General features: G+C 54.5%; 1 protein-coding gene across 6 annotated transcripts; it reads right to left on the minus strand.

Annotated features, from left to right (window-relative positions):
• Positions 1 to 346: 346 nt before the first annotated feature.
• CIZ1 (CDKN1A interacting zinc finger protein 1) lies at positions 347 to 17,907 on the minus strand. Of its 6 annotated transcripts, XM_052647479.1 has the most exons (18): positions 17,836 to 17,907; positions 17,458 to 17,590; positions 17,113 to 17,228; positions 15,574 to 15,645; positions 13,152 to 13,381; positions 10,855 to 10,948; positions 10,540 to 10,672; positions 9,710 to 10,034; positions 9,430 to 9,637; positions 9,064 to 9,185; positions 7,846 to 8,043; positions 6,949 to 7,073; positions 4,386 to 4,473; positions 3,780 to 3,893; positions 3,433 to 3,582; positions 1,390 to 1,459; positions 1,065 to 1,186; positions 347 to 690 (listed from the first exon to the last, which is right to left on the minus strand). In XM_052647479.1, exons 1-18 carry the CDS (start codon positions 17,888 to 17,890, stop codon positions 475 to 477), a joined length of 2,571 nt encoding a protein of 856 aa, XP_052503439.1. In that variant the 5' UTR covers positions 17,891 to 17,907; the 3' UTR covers positions 347 to 474. The 6 variants fall into 6 exon arrangements, with proteins under 6 accessions (XP_052503439.1, XP_052503438.1, XP_052503436.1 ...); XM_052647478.1 differs by having other exon boundaries at positions 9,430 to 10,034; positions 10,540 to 10,648; positions 10,855 to 10,933; XM_052647476.1 differs by having other exon boundaries at positions 9,430 to 10,034; positions 10,855 to 10,933.
• Between the last annotated feature and the right edge of the window lie 2,729 nt (positions 17,908 to 20,636).

Here is a 20,636-nt window from a genome sequence, read left to right on the forward strand (position 1 = left end):
ATCCTGGCCTGTCACCAGATCTATGACCTTGTGCAGGCACTGAACCTTGCTAGGCCTCAGTTTCTTCATCTGTAAATTGGGTATAACAACAAGACTTCCCTCCTGGGGACACTGTGAAGATTAAATGAGATCTTACTTGAAGGTAGTACTTTCCAAGCTTGGGTACATGCTTAAGAGAGAAACTGAGGCTCAGGAGGTGAAACACCTCATAATCCCAGAGTCCCTGGTGAGGGACCCTGTCTTCAGATTTCCAGTTGTGCCTCCTCACTACCTGCAAAGGCTGGGTGCCAGCTGGGGCCCCCCTCTTCCCCTATCCATGCAGACAGAAGTGCTGGTGGAGACTATACAAGCCAAACTACCTTCCTTTATTGGATTTTCAGTAAAAATACCAACCATGTCACAGTCTCCACACAGACTCCTAAAAAGCATAGCCGATTGGGACTGAGATGGGGCAGGCATGGGGTGCTTCCTCCATCAGGTTCTGAGGCGTCTGGAGCGCCGGGGCAGTGGGGGCCGAGGGGGTGTGGGCGTCACCTTGCTGGGGTTTTTGGCTGTGTCCTGGGTGCTGGGCTGGCTGGGTGCACGGCCGCCAGAGGTGAACAGAGCCGTCAGGGCGTTCCGGGCATTGATGGCACACCGGCGGCTCACGGGCCTGGTGGTGGGGCTGGGTTTCTTGGCCTTCTTGTATTTCTAGACACAGAGAGTGCAGGTGAGGTCCGGGCTTCCTCCCCACCTGGTGTGCTCCTGGCCATGGCTGCTTCCCTGGCCCCGCTGAGACAATGTTGGACATGCTGTGTGACCCTGTGTGACGTGCTCAGCCTCTCTGGGCAGACCTCTAGTGCTAATCCTCTGGCCCTCAGCACCACCCGCTCCAGAACAACTGCAAAAAGACGTTGGCCCCAGCCTGGTTCGGATTCCCTTTGTGGGTAGAGCCTCTCGTTGGGGGCTGTGCCCAGGGGCTGAGGCCAAGCCTATGAGGGAGGTGGCCTCCGGCTCTTCCCATCAGCTCAGACAGAGTCTGACCCCCCTGGGCAGGGCGGAGCGGGGCAGGAGGCCAGACTCACCTGCAGGTTCTCGAAGTGGGCCAAGGACTTGCAGTGGGAGAGCTGCGCCCCAGAGTTGCTGTGGTAGAACTTGTGGCAGATGCGGCAGACATAGCCCATCACGGGCACCAGGAAGTCCACCCCTGAAGCACAGCAGGGTCTAAGCGCTCACATCCCCACGCCAGCCTGGTGCCTGCCCTCCCCCTGCACCTAGGGGCCTGTCCTCCCCTAATACCCTCCAGGTGGGGAAAGACCAGGATGAAGGGACAGGCTGCCTGGCCAGGATGCTGTGACGGGGACCCGAGGCCCACCACTCCTGCAGGTGGGGTCAGGGCTGGGGTCTTACCGTATGCGGTGTTAGGGCTGTAGGTCTCTGAGCCTTTCCACTCTTCTATGGATATGTCTCTGGATCTCATCTGGAAACAGACCAGTGTGGGCCCCGGTTGGTTCTGGCTTCCCGTAGTCTCCTCCTAACACAGGCGGGGCCTGGAACCCACCCATGCTCTTCAATGCCAGCCCCTTAATTTCCAGGAGGAGGTTATGGGCGGCATCCTCTAAGCCTTTGCCCATGCTGGTCCTGTCCCCCAGAGTGCCCTTCCTAATCTATACTTTCCAGGTGCAGCTCAATCCGTTCCCTCCTCTGGGAAGCCCTCCTGTTCCCACAGTGGCCATAATCCATGCCCAACACATCACATGTGGCATTTCACTGAATCCTCGTAACAACTTTCTGTGGTGCACCCATTTCACATATGAGGAAACTAAGGCCCAGGCTCATTAACTCACTTGCCCAGGGTCACCCAGCTGGTTGATGGAGGAGTAGGGTAGTGAACCCTGGTGAACCCCAAGCCCTGGTTAGCCTTTACCATGAACCCCTGCCAGCTCCTAGAGGCTGCAGAGACCACAGTCTTGGGGGGGGAGTGGTTTCAAGTGATCACCTGCTCGACACGAGCCCCTTCCAGACAAGGCCATGCCTAGCAGTGCCCTCCACCACTTACCAGGCAAACAAACACAGCCTCTAAAAATGATGACCACCCCCAAGGCTGTGGCCCTTCCTTACAGTCTGAGTTGGGACTATTACTTCTAAGCAGAGAAAATGGAGGCTTAGAGAAACCAACAGGCTTGCCCAGGGTCATGCCACTACTGATTTCTGAGCAGCAAAACTGGCATCACCCCAATTTGTTTAGGGCTGGAGGCCACGCCTGCAACCCTCCATCCACAGCCCCTCTGTGCATGCCCTCTTTGGCAGCCCCCTCACCGCTCTGGACTGTGACTGGCAAGCTCTATGAGGACAGGGGCCAGGCCTTGGTCCCGGGTATTCCTGGTATCCAGGACCAGGGCCTGGCCCAGAACAGGTGCTCCGGAAACACCTGTTAAACTGAAAAGCTCCTCCAGCTCCTCACTCATGGGAGACAGCAGAGCTGATGTATTCTAAGCACAGGCTGTGGAGTCTCGCTTCCTCGCATCCAAATGGGTGAGACTCTGCCAGGAAAGTGCCTGGTTACACGCCTAGCATATAGTAAGTGCTCAACAAATGTTGACTGTGGGGGTTCCCTGGTACCCTAGCGGTTGGAATTCCAGGCATTCACTGCCATGGCTCAGGTTCAATCCCTGCTCAGGGAACTGAGATCCCACAAGCCATGTGGCATGGCAAAAAAAAAAAAAACAATGTTGAGAGCTTCCCTAGTGGCTCAGTGATTAAAAAAATCCGCCTGTCAATGCAGGAGACACGGTCCAGGAAGATCCCACATGCCGAGGAGCAACTAAGCCCGCATGCCACAACTGCTGAAGCCCTAGCGCTCTAGAGCCCATGCTCTGCAGCTAGAGAAGCCACTGCAATGAGGTGCCTGTGCCCCCAACTAGAGAGTAGGCCCCGCTCGCCACAACCAGAGAAAGCCTGTGCGGCAGTGCAGACCCAGAGCAGGCAAAAATTAATCAAAAAATAAAAATTATTTTTAAAATTGGGCAATCTGGCAAGCTTTCTCTGTAAAGAACTTGATAATAAGTACTTAAAGTTGACTGCTCTTGCCACCATCATCAGCATCATCACCTTTCACTGACTTTCCTGTGTGTACCATGTAGCTCCCCTCTCCGTGTCTCTGCGATGCTATTCTCTTGGCCTAGGATGCCTTTCTCTTCCGCAACACAAGAAAAAATTTCAGGCAGGCTTTCAGGACCTTGCGTATTTCACCTGCCATCCTACTGTCGTCATGATACAGATTTACACATTGTCATATTGAAGATAGTTCCTAATAATACTAGATTGTGGCATGTCTTTGGGCTTGCAAATACCAGCACAGCGTCTCCTGGCCCCTGGGAGGTTGGGGGAGGTCTCTCCTGGTCTGGGAGTCCAGCCTCCAGCCTCCTTTCCACGACCCCTCTCCCCAAGCACCTGCTTGCGGAATTCCTCCTCAACCTCGATCTCTTCTTCCTCCTCGTCATCCTCCTCCTCTTCTTCATCACCTTCAAAGCAGCCCACAGCGTCCACTGTGATGAAGAGGTCCTCGTCTTGGCTGGCTACATCCTTCTCCAGTGTCTTCAGCTTCCCGGGGTGGTTAAGGGCTCAGGTCAGCTCTGGGCAGCCACAATGCGACACCCCAACCACCTCACACCCTGGAGAGCTCCAATCCCTCCGGCCCTGCTATGAATTTGGACTGGAATACACCTCAGCTTGCTGTGTGGCCTTGCCCAGGCTCTGTACCACTCTGGGTCCCTGTCCTCTGAGGGAGCTGGGGTTACCTCCTTGGCTTTGTCTTTATGGCCCTGGGACTTCACGTGCTCCACAAACTTGCGGGGGGTCTTGAAGTAGCGGTTGCAAATGGTGCAGAAAGGTCGCAGGGATTGTTTGGCGAGCTGAGGAATGGAAGGCAGGCCCAGTGGGCAGTGAAGGCGGGCAGCGTCCCCAGGTGCAGCTGGGCAGGGCCCAGCAAGATGCCACCTCCCACCTGCAGGCCTCAGGTGTGCTACCTCCAGTCTCAGGGTTAGGGTTAGAGTTAGGCCACTCTACAATCAGCAGACTGTGCTCCATGGAACACAGGCAAACACAAGATGGGATGGCGATGGTAACAGAGAGACAGGACAGTCAGAAGACTGAGAGGGCAGATGCCAGAGGACCCCATAAGCCCTGAGGCTGAATGCGGGGTGAGATGGTGCCTAGCCCACACTGGACAGATGGGGAAACTGAAGCCCAGAGAGGAAACGTGACTGACTCATCACGAGCTACAGCCATGCAGGGACAAAGACTGACGTCTACTTCCTGCTTCCAACCTGGGCTCCCTCCTCCCCAGCCCTGGGCCTGGAGACCACACACGGGGTGCCTTTGCAGCCAGCGGGGGGGCCCGGTACCTTGTGGCCCTGCGTCCTGCGGTGCTGGATCAGGTCCCCCATGTAGTAGAGCTGGCAGGTGTTGCACCAGCGCCTGGGTGGCGGCTCTCTGATGACAATCAAAGCAAGTACAGTGTGACATTGCATTCTTGCTGGAAAGACAGCTGCTCTTCCAGATGCTCCATAAATGGAACGCAAGTCCAACAGAATCGGGTTTTTTTTTCTTTTGAAACTTAACAAATGGCTTCTAGGGTTTGTCTAGAAGAATGCTTAAGAATAAGAGAGAAAACTTGAGGGGAGGGATGAGATTTAGAAGCACTGGGGACACCAGGAGGCCACCAGGACAGGTGACAGAGCTGAAAATATCTGGCCTTGAGAACTCCTCTTTATCCTTCAGTTTGGATGCCCTGTCTTTCCCAGAGCTTGTCTGAGCCCTTCCCCAATTCCAGGACCTGTCTCCATGCCTGTTAAGTCAGGCCCCGCTCTGGCACCCCCAAAGTCCCGCTGCCATAGCATTGTCCACAATGGAGTGGGAGGACCTGATTCCCTCTCTGCCCTCACTGGACTGTGAGTTCTGGGAGGCCAGGACCTCACCCCAGCATCCCTGGGGTCTGGCAGGGGATCAGTCCAGAGCTTCTGACTGTGAGGGAAGGACAGACAGCCCAAAGGAAGGACTGCTGCATTCTGGGCGGGGCCAAGTCAGGATCCAGCAGTGTCAGGACGCAGTGTAGCGAACCTTCTCCACCTGAAGCTTGTTTACAGCTTGGGCTACAGCCCTGCATTCTGCCGCAAGGTCTATTTTTATATAGTCAAACTCATTCTGCAAATGCAATTTTGGATCCTGTTTGGTCCTGACATTGCATCATGCATATGTTTCCACACTGTCAGCAATTCCCTGCCGTTGTCCTATATATTATTAGTTCTCCGACCAAGTGGAAGAACTGATCTAAGTCCCTAGTTTGGGATATTTTAGATCATTTCCAAGTAAATTTTTTCACCACTGCATGAACTCTGCAAGGAACATCTCTGTGTCACCTTTCTCCTGGTTTTATGCTTATTTGGCCCAAGTGTAACTCCTAGATCAGCAAGCCAGGGGAGGCTTAAGGGTGAAGAACATCCTACAAAGCCACAGGGAAGTTCCTCTTGAACTGAGAACCAGCTAACAGAGATACAGCCTTTGGAGAGACCTCCCCGTCACTCAGGGAATGCAAGCAGAGGCCACCCAAGGGCCCTTCCTGTCCCCTCACCCCACCCAGGGAGCTGCAAGCTGTGACTCTCTGTAAATCCTCATGGCGGAGCCCCTGACCACTGACTCAGGGCCTATCCGACCAGGGAAAGGATCTGATTTGGCCTCCACAGGACTCATTTCTTATTTTTTTAAGATTTTTTTTTTTTTTGGAGGTGGATCAGTTCTAAAGTCTTTGTTAAATTTGTTACAATACTTCTGTTTTACGTTTTGGTTTTTTAGCCACAAGGCACATGGGATCTTAGTTCCCCAACCAGGGATTGAACCCACACCCTCTGCACTGGGAGGTGAAATCTTATCCACTGGACGACCAGGGAAGTCTGCTGTTCTGGTTTTAATTCTGAACTAGCTGTTAACATTATGAAATTGGGAGATTCACATTCAAATCGCTTTCTAGATGCTTCTGAGAAGCCAGAAAATCTGGAGCTGAGTGGCAGCTGTTTGGTGAGACAGAGCCCATGTCCCCTAGGGTGGACAGAGCCAATGCCAGCTTGTTTCCCTCACTGCTGATGCCTCCCAGCTCCTGCAGGCCTCAGTGGTTGCCCGCTAAGCATCCCAAGAACCAATCCCAGACTCCGGAGGGCTGACATTTCTAATGGAGCAAGCCCCCATGACTAAGAAAGGAGGAAACCCAGGGAAGTTCTAATCTCAGGCCATGAGATGAGCAGGTCCTGCCTGACCATCAGGCCCTGTGGTTGCAGGCAGCACATATGCCAGGGGAGTTGGGGGGTCTGTGCCACAACCCAATTCCCTCCCACATAGGGGGTCAAACTGTTCCTGCCTGGAGGGAGCCTTAAGAGACTGTCTAGGGGCTTCCCTGCTGGCCCAGGGGTTAAGAATCCACCTGCCAATGCAGGGGACAGAGGTTCAATCTCTGATCCAGGAACTAAGATCCCACAGGCCATGGAGCAACCAAGCCCGCGAGCCACAACTACTGAAGCTGGCATGCTCTAGGGAATCTGCGCTCGGCAGTTTGAGAAGCCACCGCAACGAGAAGCCAGTACTCCACAGCTAGAGAGTAGCCCCACTTGGTGCAATTAGAGAAAGTCTGTATGCAGCAACAAAGACTTAGCACAGCCAAAAATAAATAAAATTTTTCTATAAAAACACAGAGGCTGTCTAGTTCATGAGTTCCTGCCTTACATCCCTCGTCAGGCCATTTTACAGATAAGGAAAACTGGGGGCGAAGGCCACACAGTTAGTGAAGAAGTACTCGGGAGAGGGCAATCTTAATCCCTTAAGACCTTGTGGATGGTAGATCAGGGACCCCCTCCACCTGGGCTGGGGAAACCACCTCCCCCCCTCCACAGTCCAGAGCTTCTGGGACCCCCCACTCACTCGTCCTCTCTCTCCAGGACGTCCCGGGGCACAGGCAGCAGGGACAGCAGGTAGGCTTGGCTCATGTGCTGGATCTCACCGAGCCGCTGCTGGTGCTGGGCTCCCGACATGTGCTCCTGGAATTCCTGCAGCAGGCGGGAGCGAGGAATGGGCGTGAGGAGTGAGCCCCTGAACACTGGGGCTAGAGGAGGCCTCCAACCTGGGCTTTCTGGCCACCCCACTGCCGCCGGGAGGACCCTTCTCTTACAACCCTGTATGGGCCAGAGAAGGATGGTAAACTGAGGCCCAGAGTGAGCACACACCAGCCAGAGCCTCTGCTCCCGCTGGAGACCAAGAGCACCTCCGAGGTGAGGAGCAGAGTGATCAAATTCCAGGTTCCCGTGGCTCTGCTCAGGCCAGGCACAGAGGGGCAGCGCTACCAACAGTGACGTAATCACACCAGTGTGATGCTGTTATTAAGGCTGTACTCGCTCTGGGCCAGCCCAGGGACTCGTGACTTCAATGTCAAGTGGACTCATGACTTCAATGTCAAGTTGCTGAATCCCCGGAACCCCTCTGGGAGGTAGTTTTTCTTTTTCTAGAGGTGGGTTCTAAATGTTTCTTCTGACGCATGCAGAAACCGAGGCACCAATGCCTCAGTTTGGAAGGTGAAATTCACCTTCCAAAACCCACATAGCCGGTCAGGGCTGATTTGCACCAGGTCCACCCAACTCTGAAATCCTGCCCCCTTGGCTGGTCCAGAGATGTTTTGTGAACTAAGGTACAGCTGCCAGAGGTGGGGCTTGGGGGCCCAAGTGGACACAGAGGCAGCCCCCAGAAAGGCAGGCTGGGCATCACATACAGACCCCAAACCCTCCACCCGCCCACGAGATCTCCCACCCGCCCACTGGAGGGTACCTGCTGGCTGCTGCAGCCGGCCTTGCAGATGTAGCAGAAGAACTGAAGGGCCTGCTTAGAGGGCGTGCTGGCCGCCGTAGGGGTGGCAGAGGTAGAGGCGCCGGCCCGGGGCCCGGGTGTGAGGGGCACGGTGCTAAAGGCCCGGCTGTCGCTGCTCTGCAGGATGGTGACCTTCAGGGAGCCCCCGGCCCCCCACACCTGCACGGGAGCAGGAGCAGAGCTGCCACCAGCTGGGCGCTTATGGTTGGTCAGCCTTGTGCCAAACTTCTAGGAGCCCTCCTGACAGTGCATTTTACAGGCGGGAAAACTGAGGCTCTGAGCCATTAGGTGATCACCCAGGCTCGCTCAGCCAGGCAGCACCGCAGTCAGGATTCAAAAACCCAGGTCCCCCTCAGCTCCCCCTGCCTCCTGTGACAGGTGGAGAAACGAAGATGCAAGGAAAGGGAGGGGGCTTGGCCACAGTTATACCATAAGGCTCCCCAGGTGGCGCTAGTGGTAAAGAACCCGCTTGCCAATGCAGGAGCCATAAGAGATGCAGGAGCCATAAGAGATGCAGGTTCGAGAAGATCCCCTGGAGGAGGGCATGGCTACCCACTCCAACATTCTTGTCTGGGGAATCCTATGGACAGAGGAGCCTGGTGGGCTGCAGTCCATGGGGTCGCTAAGAGTCGGACACAACTGAGTGAATTCACTTTCACTTTTCACTTTCATGCATTGGAGAAGGAAATGGCAACCCACTCCAGTGTTCTTGCCTGGAGAATCCCAGGGACGGGGAAGCCTGGTGGGCTGCCGTCTACGGGGTCGCACAGAGTCAGACACGGCTGAAGTGACTTAGTAGCAGCGGCACACAGAGTGGAAGCCAGGACTGGGCCCCGGGCCCCAGACATAGGCTTCCACACCACACTCTCTCTGCTGGAGCAATGTAACCCATGTGGGGGCTCTGAGCACTCTAGTTTTGGGATGAGCAAGCTGGAAGGGACCCTTATCACCAAAAGTGCCTCCAGATTGTCAGAGCAAAGGAACGTAAAGGCCCACATGAGAGCTGATGAACACTGTCAAACCCAATCTGGTCTGCCCGCAAACCCAGGAGGGCTGCCATCACATTTCACAGGAGGGGAAACACCAGGGGATCCCAGGTAGGCGGGGGGCGGCTGGGGCAGAAGGAGGCTCTCCCACCACTGGGCACACCGTGCGGTCCTCATCAGCATCTCTACCCACCCCCAGCATCTCTCTTGCTCTTTTTTCACATTCTGCCACATCCAGGCCACCGGTCAGCTCCTCCTGGCTCTCCTCCATGCTGACCTGGGCACCCCCGGGCTCTGGCGGGGCCTCCTCTGGGCCTGAAATGACAGGGGCATGCTCCATTTCCCACGGTCCATCTCCCACCGGGGCCCTGAGGGCTGTGGGCCTGAGAGCTACTTTCTCTGCCCATGGCCAGGACCTTGAAGCCTCCAGTGCACATGGACCAGAACCCTGGATCCAAGCCCAACCCTCAGTCCCAGGGTGGACAGTGCTGGGGGAGGAGTGGGGTCCCAGCAGAGCAAGTCCCATCACCGGGCCAGCTGGGAGTCACTGCTCACTTACCTGCTCTAGCTTCTACTGTATCAGGCAATGTTTCCAGTGCTGCGGAGCGAACCAGAACTGGGGCTTTCTCCAACGCTGGCACCGATGCCTGTGGCTGAGTCTGAGGCCGTCCCTGGGCCGGTTCTGGTGGCTGCACCGGTAGCTGACCCACAGGTTGCTTGGGTGGCTGCTCCGGCGGCTGGAGCCTCGGCTGTGCTTCCATCTGGACCTGTGGGTACGTCTGCGTCTGTGCCTGCTTCTGTAGCAGTGGCTGCACGTGCCTGGGGGGCTGGGGCTGCACCTGTCTCCGTGGCTCTGCCTCCTTCCGCAGCTGTCGCTGCACCTGCTGTGGTGCTAAGTGCTCTGGAGAGGTCTGCGTTTGTGCCTGCTTCTGCAGCTTTGGCTGCACCTGGGCATTTATGGGGCACGTCTGCGGCTGGGTCTGTGGCTGCACCTCGGCTGTGATCTGCAGGACCCGGGGCTGAAATTGTGGCTGCACTTGGGCTTCCAGGGGCTCAGGCAGTAGCTCGGGTGTCTGTGTCTGCTTGGGTGCCATCATCCGGGTCTGCAGCTGGACCTCTGCCTGCAGCTGCCCTGGGGGCCCCTTCTCTGTGGGCTCCTCTAAGCTAGGAAAGGTCAGAAGATCATATTCATGTCTGCCAACTGGCCCCAGAGGCTCCCAAGAAAGGCCTTGACCTAGGCTCCAGTCTTGGCTCTGCCATGTACAAGCTGGGACCTAGGCAAGCCCCTTCGGCTCTCCAGACCCCAGCTTCCTCTAAGCAAACTGATCACTTGCTCCCACCTCCCACAGCTTACTAGTACGTATTCAAGGCCCTGGAAGCCTGCTTACCCTCTGGCCATGCTCTGAGGTTCCAGGTACACATTTTCACCCCTCCACAATGGCCCCCTCACCTCACTGTGGCCCAGTCACAGTGAAGAAGCCAGAGTCCATTTGGCCAAGGGCCTTCCCAGATAAGATGCAAAATTAGGTTTGACCTCCCCCACGCCAGAAATCAAGGTCCTTGCCTTGTTCCCTTGAAGGATCTCACCCCACCTACCCCTACCCTTTGCCTTCTCAGGAATGAGGGTATAGAACACCTGGGAACCAGGCAGGTTTCCAGCCTCAGTTACCTCTTTGACTTTTTAGCTGGTGGCTCAGAGGCTTCACAAGACTCAGGCTCAAGGGCTGGAGTGCGTTTCTCCTTAGTGATGTCATCTGGGCACTGGGGAGGTTCTTGGTCTGGGATGGAGGGCAGGTGAGAGACTGCCATGGCAGGTGGAGCACGTTTGAGCTCCCAGTTCCGGGAGGTGGGACCTGGGCTCACAATTCCCCCCGCCCCCTATAAGAGCCCTGCCTCCCAGATCTGCCTCCAAGGCTGCCCCCGCACTCACCTCCCCCCAACCCATGTCCCTCCAAAGGACCAGCACCTTCCCTCTCTCCCTCACCTTCTGGTGTGCCTGTCCTGGTCTCTGCAGCTTCTTCAGACCCCTCTGGGGGGTCTGACTTGTCTTCCACAGGCATCGTCTGAGAAGAAGAATCCTACTTCCTTTCAGAAACCATTTCTGATATCTGCCACCCACCCCAGTAAATACCCCCTTGCCCAAGAGTGGCTCCAACATATAGGCTCCAGGGGATGAAGGAGCCTGGCCCCAGAGCTGCCAAGGGAAGACCCTAAACGCCCTGGGAATTCATGTCCAGGGGTGCCATCTAGCTGCCAGCCTGTTAAGTAAATGCAGGTTTGGGCGACGCAATACTTTCTCCAAGTCCATGATGCTGCCCTGATTCCTTACCCTCTTCACGAAGCAGCCAGAGGGACCCTTCTCAAATGCAGACCTGATCATGCCTCTTGTCCCTTTCAGGCTGAGACCCTGCCATGACTTCCCATAGCCCTGGACTATTCCTTCCTTACCCCAAGCCTGAAACTAACTCCCCTCTCCAGCCCCTGCACAGTCTGGCCCCTACCTCAGGCCTGACCCTCCAGCCTCAGCCCTCATGCTCCATCTTCTCTCTGTGTCCACGCTAGCCTCTCTGCCTCCCCAAAGCCCTGGGTCTTCTCCCAGAGCCTCAAAGGCGCTTCTTGCAGGAAGCCCTCCTAACCCACAGTACAGGTTCCCCGGGGCCTTGGACTTCCTTTTTGCAGCATTTCCCACGGATATCATTCATCGGCTGGAGAATTATGTATATTAAGGTCTCATCATCACTACCACCCTCCTCCCAGCCCAGGATCTCCAGGAGAGCTGGGCCAGATGCCTTCTCTGCCCCAGAGAGTCCTCTGCTGGGCCTTAACAGACATCTGCTAAGTGAACACAGTTCCAGATGGCTCCAGGGTACCCCAGGGAGCCCCAGGGGTCCACCTGCCGCTTCCCTCCCTCCTACTAAGCCCAAGGGACCAGCGGTGAGTGGAAACACGCACCACTTCAGGGCTCCACGCCCTTCGGAAACTACCCAGCTCTCACCCTGCATGGCACAGGCGCTGGTCTGAGAGTCAGGAGGGCCGGGCTCGGTCTGTGCAGCCCAGGACAATCTCCACCCTCCTCTCTGAGCCTCTGTCTTCCCATATGTAAAATGGGGCCAGGAGGTAAGCACTAGACAGGACCATGTTTGGACAGGCTCAACTGCAAGGTCAGAGGCTGTGACCCCTCTCTGGAGGGAAATGCCTCACCTGTGGATGTAGGTGGTGTCAGAGCCAGAAAAGGTGGGTGCTGCCCCCTCTCCCAGTTGGGGTGCTCTCAGGAGTGTGGTGTGTGTGAGGAGCTGTCTAGACATCCGGGGACAGGACAGACATAGGGAGCATATTATTTCCTTTGAAAACCTCCCTGCTTCTTCCTGCTCAAGTCAGGGAGAGCTCACTAAAGGCTCAGAAACTTCAGCTGGCAACAGGGTAGAGTTTAGGATTTTATAACATTGTTTTACCCCAATCACTTTTCTTTTACTTCTATGCTTGGGGATTAATTCAGAGTTATTGTTACTGTGTTGCTTTCTTAAAAAATTTCAGATAGGGATTGTTTCTTTTTTAAATAAATGTAACAGAAAAGCAGTGTTCATTTAAAGCTACACTACCCTAGACAGTAGTCAGTAGGTACATGTGCCTGACTTTCAAGCACTGGAATTGCAACGAGCTGAGTCGAGATGTAAGCATAAAATATATACCAATTTTAAAGAATTAGTATTAAAAAAAAAAACCTCAAAAGAATAAAAAATACCTTGTTCATTTTTTTATATTGATTACATGTTGAAATGATCATTTTTATTATATTAGGTTAAATACAGTATGTGAGTAAAGTTAATTTTGCCTGTTTCTTTTTACTTTGTTACTGTGATTACCAGAAATTTTTAAATTACATGTGTGGCTCACATTTAATTTCCACTGGGGAGTGCTGATTTAAAGAAAGTTGGTAAAATATACCTACAATGAATACAGTATTATATGTCAATTACACCTCAGTCTTTTCAAAAAGAGAACTGTTAGCAAATAGTATTAGTAGATGATAGAAATGGTAAATAAAAAGGGAATAAATAGTTCGGATGTAGCAAAAATCACTATGGGGTTCAGAAATATTTAAAGTTTTAGCAACACTAGACAAGTCTAACTCTCCCCCCTATCATTTTACTGATAAGGAAACTGAGGCACACAGAGGGCTAGGATCAGCCCCAAGGCCAGTGTGAGCTGGAGGGGGTGCTGGTGGATCCCCAGATATGTCCTCTCCCATCCACACCTGCTCCATACCCAGACACCACTCACCTTGCGATTGGGGGTCGTAGAGGAGGAGGTCCGGGACTGTTTCTGGGGGGTCCGCCCTGAAAGGTTGAGCTGGGAGGGGTTGATGGGGACCCCGACAGGAGGAGGGCCCAGCAGGGACTGCCGAGTGGCCTGAGGAAAGAACTGCTGGAGATTTGGGGTGGCCAGCTGTGGGGGTGTGAGGCTGGGGGGTGTCAGGTTGGGGGTGGCCAGGTTGTAGCCACGGAGGTTACCTGTGGGTGAAAAGAGGGCAGAAGGGGGATTACAACTGTGGTCGGGTAGTAAAGATTAGGGTCAGGGGTCAGTGCCCCCAAGCATCATGGGGGCATCAGGGATAACTTCAAAGGGACCCTTCCCACCCAAGGGCAGCCAGAGGGGAAGAGATGAGAACCGAAGGCCCCGTCCCACCTGAAGCACTGGTGGGAGGGGGCTTTCGGGCTGGTTTTCTGCTCCAGCTTGTGAGGGAAGGGGCCCTTTTCCCTCCTCAAATGCCTCCCTCGTCAGTGGCTTGGGCACCCCCAGAAACTCCGCTCACCCTCAGGCATGCTTTAGGGTACACTTTCAGGTATATAAAAGATTCAGCACAGCACCCAAAGGGAGAACCAGCAAGATGACTGGTCTCTGGAATAACAAGATAACTCTCCTACCAACACCAGCTACCCATCATCAGAAGTCCCCTGAGGACCTCGCTGGAAGTCCAGGGGCTAAGACTCCACGTTCCCAATGCAGGGGGCCTGGGTTCCATCCCTGCTCAGGGAACTAGATCCCACAGGCCACAGCTAAGACCTGGTGCTGCCAAATACATAAATAAATATTTTTTTAAAAGGAAATGTCTTTTGGTGACCGGGCACTTGCTAAAAACAACCTTAGTCACACCACCCAGCCACCATCAGGGTAACTATTATCCTCTCTACTGATGATAAAACAGAGACCCAAGGTGAAGGAGCTGCATGTCCAGGATCTCCAGGGGCGGCACTGCTGCCCACTCACCGGCTCCCAGGTAGGGCTCTGGGGGTCCTCCTGACTCCCCTCTCGCCTCACCCTCCCCCATATGAGCCAACACCATTTCTCTTAACCCTGACTCTTACCTTTCTTCTCAGTCTAGCCTGACTCCCCTTCACATCTCCACTCCTATGGCCCCTCTTCCTTCCAAAGCCATTTCATCCCACGCGTGAATTTCAGCCACAGTCTTTGTGCTGTGATCCTTCTAAAAACCACATTCTGACTTTGCCCCTCCCTCTGCTGAACCCTTCCATAGCTTCCTGATGCTCAGGAAGGAAGCCCACTCCTCACTCTGCAAGGCCCAGCCCTGCTCCCCTCGACTCCCTCTCTTGCAGTTCTCTCACACACACCCTCTGTGCTGCAGCCACATGCTCCCGTGCATGGGTCTGCCTCAAACAAGCCTGGGTCTGCCTGCCTCTGGGCCTTTGCACATGCTCTTCCTTCTGCTTGGAGTGTTCTGCCTCTGCATAACCAGCCATCCTTCATTCCTCCCTTTAGGTGATTCTCCTTTGAGAGGGCTTCTCAGACCTTCTCTCTGTCCCTAGAAACCCAGCTTCCCTGTTTCCAGGTGAGCTGCACAATTTCCTTGTCTGCTTCCCATTGACCACCACTTAACCACCCTGGGAACTCCTTAAGGGCAGGCACTTCATCTGACCCAGAGCACTGGGGAAGTATCTGATCCAATAAAGGACAGTTTAAATCCTTGCCCCAGTGCTGGGATGGGAAACCCAGGGGTTACAGGCATGTATGGACTTCCCTGGTGGCTCAGACAGTAAAGCGTCTGTCTACAATGCAGGAGACCTGGGTTTGAGCCCTGGGTTGGGACGATCCCCTGGAGAAGGAAATGGCAATCCACTCCAGTACTGTTGCCTGGAAAATCCCATGGACAGAGGAGCCTGGTACGCTACAGTCTATGGGGTGGCAAAGAGTTGGACACGACTGAGCAACTTCACTTCATGGGTCAGATGTGCTGGGAGAAATGGTTCAAATGCAGGCTCTACAGTACAAGTTCTGTGACCCTGAGCAAATAAGTTTCCCTGTCTTAGCCTCAGTTCCCTCATATGTAAAATGGGTATAGTAATAGTGCTTGACTCACAATGTTTTATGAGGATTCAGTGAAATATGTAAGTGTGCCTGGTATTTACTAAGCATTTTGTGAACATTAACTTAAACACATATACACATATGTGCAGAGAGAACACCAGCCAGCTCTTAAACAGTGAGATAAAAGATGGCACACTCTAAAAGAGAAATGGACAAAGAACATGGACAAGTCACAAAATGAATTACAAATGTTCAGCAGACACAGAAAAAATGCTCAAGCGCACTAAGAAATGTAAACTAAAGCATTAGTGATATAGCTTTTTTGCCAAGCAAATTAGATTAGATGTATATATATATATATTAGAAAAGAGCATAATACCCAGTGTTGCCGTGGGCATGGTGAAACTGGCACTGTCATACGTGGCTGGTGGCATTGCAAACTGGTCCAGTCCTTTGGGAAAGCAATTTGGTAATACTTATCAAGAACCATAAAACACCCATCCTCCCTGACCCAGTCATTCTACTTTTGGGAATCCATTCCAGGAAAATATTCTCAAACATGATATTCACTCCATTATTTAAAGCAGCAAAAAAGAAAAGAAAAAAGAAAGAAGTAGAAGGAAACAGCTGAGAAAGTTTAGGAACATGAGGGCACACACCTCCAGAGGAATATTAAACAGCTGTTAAAAATAATCTTTATAGAGACTGTCAAATCATACGTAAATGAACATGCCATTCTGCTCAGTGAAAAACAAACAAAATACAACTTTTCATGTATATCAGTAATCACAGTTATATATAAAGCCTCAATTCTGTGCCTACAAAAAAAATGGGAGGAAATATACCAACACTTTAATGGGTGTTCTTTTTCTTTAGAAGTGAGTCTACATATGATTTGGATTTTCTTGTCCTTTTTAAAACATTTCTTTTGCTCTTTGAAGAGTATGACTTTTAAAATGAGAAAGAAAAGAGTGAAAAAAAAAAGTAAACATTCTGGGTTTCTGTATGTGGTCTTATCTCTCTATCCATCCCTCTACAATTTATAAGCCAGCTCCCAGGATGATCCACACCCATGTGGCCACGGGAGGGCTGAAGAGTGACAACATCACATCTTCTGACCTGGCTGCATACCCTGCTGGGAGGCAGGAGAGCCTGGTGTCTCAGAACAAAGCTCTGTAGTAAGACCTCTAGTCAACACCTGGTCCTCAGTTTCTTCATCTGTAAAATGGGGCCATGAGTATATCTCCCCTTAGGGTTGTCAGCAGAGTCAAGAAACTGGATTTGTAAGGGGCTCAGCACAGTGCTCAGCTCTGAAGGACCAGTCAGCATGTCACAGCTACCCTGTGGGAGGGGCTCGGTCTGAAGAAGAGATGCCTCCATGTCTCTGGACCTCTGCCTCCTCCCACAGTGGCTGAAGTATTGGGAGCAGCATTATGGAAAGAAAAGCTGAAAGACTGCTCTCCACGTAGAGAAACCCGGGGGGAAGGCACAGGCTTAATGCAGAGGGCTAGAGACACCTACTCAGAGATCCAAGGGCCAGAAGGCCCAGGCCTCCATCTAGCTCAGCCATTGCTGATGCTGTGTGACCCAGGGTGAATGACTTCCCTTCTCTGGACCTCAGTGTCTTCATCTGTCAAACAGGATGCAAAGGAGGGTGGTCAAAATAGATCTTTCCATCCATCATATCATCTAATCTCTCAATGTCAGCAAAATATGTGCTGAGCAGCACCCACAGAGCTAGCACCATGGCCAAGGGCACGCCTCTGTGATCAGACAGACCTGCATCCAGCTGAGCAACCTAGGGACTTCCACCTCCCAGAGTCTCAGTATCCTCATCTGTAAACTGGGATATTGACAGTAGCTCCCTCTCAGAGTTGCTGTGTGGCTTGGATGAGATTCAGTGAGCCTGCAGCCATACCTTGTAACTGCTGCAGAAGCAAAGCTCTCTGCAGCACAGAGCCGTTGAGGAGGGAGGTGGGGCTGGTCCCCTGGAGAGTCAGGAGCTGCTGCTGTGGCTGCTGCTGGGGGAGCCCCCTGTGTGTTAAGAGCAGGGGTCAGAGGGTCATGGGGAGAGGCAGACCCTCCCTCTTTTCTGACCCCCCTCCCCTCCATTCTCTGCCCCTCTCTACTGCAGAGGATCTCCTTGGAGTGGGAACTGATGACCTCCAGGGCTCAGACAGGGCTGCCCCTGGGCGAAAGGGCTGGAAGGGGGCGACTCCAAGGCACGGGCCAGAGTCACCCAGCCCTCCAATGGGGAGCTCACCTGCTGACGGTCATGGGCAGTGGGGCCTGCGGTGGGGACTGCTGGAGCAGCTGCTGAAGCTGCAGCAACTGCTGCTGTTGAAGCTGCTGCTGCTGGAGCTGCTGGAACTGCTGCTGCTGGTTGAACATAGTGGCTGCGAGAAGGGAGGGAGTCAGGTTGGATGGATCCCGGTCGCCTAGGTCCAGCCCGCGGCCCTCGCGCGCTGCAGACTGAGCTACACGGCTACCCTCCGGGTCAGGCCCAGAGCGCGCCACGCGTGCGCTCCGTCCCTTCAATACTCCCCCAATCCCACCAGCCGCGAGGTTTAACCACCCTCCCGCCAAAGTGAAGTCGCTCAGTCGTGTCCGACTCTTTGCGACCCCATGGACTGTAGCCTACCAGGCTCCTTTGTCCATGGGGTTTTCCAAGCAATAGTACTGGAGTAAATTGCCATTTCCTTCTCCAGGAGATCTTCCCGACCCAGGGATCGAGCCCAGGTCTCCCGCATTGTAGACAGACGCTTATACCGTCTAAGCCACCAGGGAAGTCCCACCTTCCCGCCAAATGCCTCCAAATCTTCCCAACAGTTCCTCCTCCAAACGCCCAATCCCGCCCTCTGTCTCTCCATTCTCCGCTCCGGTCCCTCCAGGAGCGGCGCCTGACACTGATACACCTCCCACCCCACCCTTCGGCCTTTCTTTAGGCCAATCACGTGCAGAACAAGCCAAGCCTCGTGCCATTCACACCCCTCTGATGCTCCCACCCCGTCCCGGGTGCGCGCGTTCTGTCAATAACATCACCCCACCCCCACCCTGCTGCCACCTTTGACTGTCTTCCGCGAACAAAGTAGGAGGAAGGCTTCCCTCCACTCTAATCCAACCGCCGCCCCCCCCGCCCCCCCGCCATTCCACCAGCCTCTTCCTCTACGGACAGATCCAGCATCACATCCAAATGCGGTGTCCCCACCTGCCCACGAAGCCCGCAGTCTCCATCCGAGTGGCCTCCGGGTCCTCGGCCGTCCCCCCGAACAGTGCCCGACCCGCGCACTTCGTCCCCGCCCCGGGAACGTCACTGCCAACCTCCCCTCACCCGCTCTGCCCTCTCGTAGCTCTCACCGGCGGGGCGGGGTGGGCCGGGCCGGGCAGCTCCGGCTCGCGGCTCCGCGGGTCGCCGTGTCTCCGCGCGGCTCCGCCCCGGCCTATCCACTCGGAGGGTCGGTCTGCGGGCCGGGCCCGGGCAGCGCCCCCTGGAGGACGGGAGGTCCAGGTCACGCTGCGGGAACCGCGGTGCGCTGTGGGGGTTGGGGGTGCGGGGAGATGGCTCACCCGGCAACGCGGCCGGCGGCGGGAGTGGTTCCCGGCTGCGAGCGGGCGCCGGGCACGCAGCAGACCTTCCGCCCCGCATCCTCCGCATCAGGAAGGGGCGGCTCTGAGCCCCAGGTCCGTCTGTCGCCCAGAAGGGGGTCTGTCGTCTGGCGGGGACTTGGCGGGGGGCTTTGAGGAGGACTGTCCCCAACCGACTTTCCCGAGGACCCCACTGTCCCGCGATGCAGGGGGCCCCGCGTGGGGCTGGGGGTGGGAGGGGGTGAGGAGCCGTCCGCTGTACATTCGGGGACCGAGACCCAGCGAGGGGACGCCCGGCACAAGAATTTGCCCTAGAAGGGGTGATGGGGCCGGGGAGGGATGCGGGTGGGGACTCGATTTGAAAGTGTTTGTTTTTCTTTTTTTCTCGGGTTTGGCCGCGGAGCCGGGGAGGAGGGCAGAGTTCAAAGATTTAAAAAACGGCGCTCATCGTCCTGCTCTCAAGGACCCTTTAATTTCGCCTCTGTCCGGTGTCCCTCTGCCTCGCTTCTCGGACCCCACACTGGGTCACAGTGTGCGGTTACTCGAGAGCGATCCCTTTTCTCTTTAATGCAAAGCCGACCGCGGCTGTAACAGCCCTGGGCAACTCGCTCGCTTCGTATCCGGCGCCGACAGTGTGCCGCGGCGGCGCACGCGGTGGGGCAAGAGACTGCAGGCCCGAGGTTGGCCCAGAGGAGACCGGAGGGGCAACCAGGCACCGCAATCACGTGGTCAGCGCTGCCCTAAAGCTAAGGACCTGCGCTACTACGGCCCCCGGGGCGGCAGCACAGGTGTCTGGATTTAGGCGTCAACTGAGCTGGACGTGGGTGGGACTAAAGGAGATGTCCCGCCTACGGGTGGAAGGGCGGCCCAGGCGCTTCGGACTTTGAAGCAGAGCCTGGTTTTACACACCTGAAGGGCAGGAAGCGACAGCGAAGTGTGTGACAGCATCACATCCGCCCAGATTCGGACACGGGTCGAGATCCCCCGGGCTTCCAACCAAGCAGATCTCGGCGCTAGCCGGGATTGAATTGGGGCTCCTCTGCCTCCTGGCTAGGGGACCCTGGCAGACGCGGGAGTCCTCTCTAAGCCTGCTTCTTCGTCTGTAAAATGAGTGCCCCCTCCCGGGGTGTGTGTGTGTCTGTATGATATTACATAATGTTTCGCACTGGCATCTCGCACAGGGAGAGCTTAGCAAATTGCCAAAGTAAGAAAATATATATGGTTCAGTTCAGTTGCTCAGTCCTGTCTGACTCTTTGCGACCCCATGGACTGCAGTACGCCAGGCCTCCCTGTCCATCACCAACTCCTAGAGTTTACTCAGAATCATGTCCATTGAGTCGGTGATGCCATCCAACCATCTCATCCTCTGTTGTCCCCTTCTCCTGCCTTCAACCTTCTCCAGCTTCAGGGTCTTTTCAAATGAGTCAGTTCGCATCAGGTGGCCAAAGGATTGGCGCTTCAGCTTCAGCATCAGTCTTTCCAATGAATATTCAGGACTGATTTCCTTTAGGATGGACTGGTTGGATCTCCTTGCTGTCCAACGGACTCTTAAGAGTCTTCTCCAATACCCCAGTTTAAAAAATATATGTATCAACCTGAAACTAATGCTCATGTTGGTGAAAATAGGGACGCCAGCACTGGCTTCTTGTGTTGGTTCATCTTTCTGGAAAGCAATCTGCAAATTCTCTATCAAGACTTTTGAACGTGTTCTGCCCCTTGACCTGGTAACCCCACTTGTAGGAATCTAGCCCAAGAAAGTAAGCAGAAACAAGTCCTTTTAAAAGCCAGCATGTGCACAGAAACATCTATAATAGTGGTCAGGGAAATAATCAGCTTTGGAGAATAGCTAAATAAATC

This window comes from Budorcas taxicolor, chromosome 11, assembly GCF_023091745.1.
Source record: "Budorcas taxicolor isolate Tak-1 chromosome 11, Takin1.1, whole genome shotgun sequence".
NCBI classification, from domain to species: Eukaryota; Metazoa; Chordata; class Mammalia; order Artiodactyla; family Bovidae; genus Budorcas; species Budorcas taxicolor.

Bases quoted from the DNA above. Each gene is read 5' to 3' on its own strand.
- CIZ1 (XM_052647475.1), bottom strand. From the start codon at position 17,890: ATGGCAATTTACTCCAGTACTATTGCTTGGAAAACCCCATGGACAAAG. The intron at 10,949-13,151 runs GTGAGTGGTGTC...GAAAGGAAGTAG, and splicing joins CTACGACCCCCAATCGCAAG to GATTCTTCTTCTCAGACGAT. The intron at 691-1,064 runs GTGAGTCTGGCC...CTCTGTGTCTAG, and splicing joins CCCACTTCGAGAACCTGCAG to AAATACAAGAAGGCCAAGAA.